The sequence below is a fragment of the Artemia sp. Qi Xiang Cuo genome, chromosome 11 (genome assembly GCF_049724085.1).
Source record: "Artemia sp. Qi Xiang Cuo chromosome 11, ASM4972408v1, whole genome shotgun sequence".
NCBI classification, from domain to species: domain Eukaryota; kingdom Metazoa; phylum Arthropoda; class Branchiopoda; order Anostraca; family Artemiidae; genus Artemia; species Artemia sp. Qi Xiang Cuo.
The window spans coordinates 4,605,815-4,608,046 of NC_142804.1; the positions used below are offsets into that span (position 1 = coordinate 4,605,815).

General features: G+C 36.7%; 1 protein-coding gene across 1 annotated transcript; it reads left to right on the forward strand.

Moving 5' to 3' along the window:
- Positions 1-1,096: 1,096 nt before the first annotated feature.
- LOC148946557 (protein CFDP2-like) lies at positions 1,097-1,888 on the forward strand. The gene has a single exon (XM_089097150.1). The coding sequence runs from the start codon at positions 1,097-1,099 to the stop codon at positions 1,886-1,888; it is 792 nt and encodes a 263-aa protein (XP_088953276.1).
- Positions 1,889-2,232: the final 344 nt, after the last annotated feature.

The following is a 2,232-nucleotide window of genomic DNA, read 5'->3' on the forward strand; positions in this document are numbered from 1 at the left end:
ATAACCATAAACAAAACATGACCATAAAACAACTTCAACATAACATAATATAACAACATAACCAGCAACATAACATAACATCAATATAACATCAAACCATATAACCCTCAACAAAACATAACCAGTAACATAACACAACATAACATCAAACCAAAAAACATAACATAACCATGAAACAACATCAGCATAACACTCATAATCAACAAACATAACATAACCATGAAACTATTATCTGGCAACGTTGTAAACTTCCCCCGCGCTGGCACTCCCATTCCTTCTTTCATATGTCCATAATATGTTCATCTTGAAGACTCGGAAACTAGTTTTTATCAACAACTTTTAACCCTCTTTCCAATTGGCCAGTTAACATCAAATATAATGAAGACGAAAAAAAAAATCATTTAATATATCTATACAGAATGAACTAGCGTGAAAGCATAAAACTCAAAAAACATGTAAACAGTAAAAAACTACTTGTGGGAGCTTAAGGCACATATTCCAACGAGAATTCCTCCTGACAGGTATGGTTGACATGAGCAGCTATTCTTTAAAAACTCCATGGACAACCATGTACTGTACACCAAAAAATGCGCACAGCGGCATTGCAGAGTCATGAGCTGCTCTTAAAAAAAGAATACAAACTGAAATATTCTAAAAGTTTTATTTAATGATTTAAATATAATCAGAAACTTGAATTAAACAGCTAAAAATTAAGTCTATTCGAAGTAAGCTTTTTTTCTTCGTCCAAAATTGTTATTTATTTATTAACACCACATGAAAAGAATAAGTTTGATCGTTTCTGCTTTAAAAAAAGGGCATGACTGATAATGTTTTTTGCAAAGTGTGCTTATGACTTTTATGGTTTAATTCTCACTTTAAGGCACTTCAAATATCTTGAAAACACCACATTTTTTCGTTTTTAGTGCTGAAAGGTTATGATAAAATCCAAGAAAGTAATAAAACATTGCTAGCCAGCATAAAATATAAAAGTATTTTTGTTTAAAAGCCTTTACAAGCTACACATACTTACAATTATGATTCTGATTAATCATAAGAAATTTCACAAAGGAAAATGTTTACGGATTTTTTTTTCGAGATGAACCGAAGTGGTTTTGGGACTGGTTTTGGGACTTTGAAATCTGAGATTTACCACATCTTGTATTCCGGGCTTGAGACTAGAAAAGAAGCAGGTGTCGCAATGGCACTAAGTAATCGGGCCAAAAAATGCCTAGTGGACTGGGAACCAATTAGTGAGTGGATTCTTCGTGCCCGTTTTGCCACTTTACAGGCCAAATTGACAGTTATTGTAGTGTACACCCCAACGAATGATGCCTGTGATCAAACCAAAGATGACTTTTATCGCGCGTTATTGAATGTTGTTGCAAAAATACGTCATCATGATATTGTGACTGTGTGTGGGGACTTTAATGCTAAAATTGGAGGTGATGCTTCTTATGCCCCAACTATCCTCGGTAAACATGGACTGTGGGAAATTAATGACAATGGTGTGCGACTAATCGATTTTTGCGCTACTCATGAACTTATCGTCGGCGCCACATGGTTTCCACATAAACAGATTCACAAGTATACTTGGAACTCGCCTGATGGTGTAACACGAAATAAAATAGACCATATCCTAATTGAGAGGCACAGGCGACGATGTTTAGAGGATATTATAACCTTCCGAGGTGCCGACTGTTATTCCGATCACCAACTTGCTGTTGTCAAGTTCAAGCTGAAACTAAAAACTGTGACAAAGCCCCAGCGGCCAGTGAAAACCTTTAATTTGAGGAAATTGCAGGACCCGAACGTATTGCAAAAGTATACTACAGCTTTGTCAAACAAGTTTTCCCTTCTAAGGGACGAAGTGTTGCTTGATAGTCAGTAGTAAAAAATTGCAGAAACCGTGAAAAAGGTTGCACAAGAAGTTGTGGGCTACAACAGGAATAAGACAGAGCAGTGGATATCTGAAAGTAGTTGGGATATTATTGATCAAAGATCACAACTCAAAATCCTCGTTGATAAGTATGACCATAGCACGACTTGTTCTAGAGAATATGTAGATAACCTGAAAGCGCAGTACAAGCGTCTCCATAAGCAAGTCAAAGCAGCAACCAGGGATGATAAGAGGATTTATCTCGAAACTATGGCCGAACAGGCTGAGTCAGCCGCTAGACGGGGAGATAGCCGTACTGTGTATGCCATAACGAAGCAGTTGGCGGGTATTTCAAA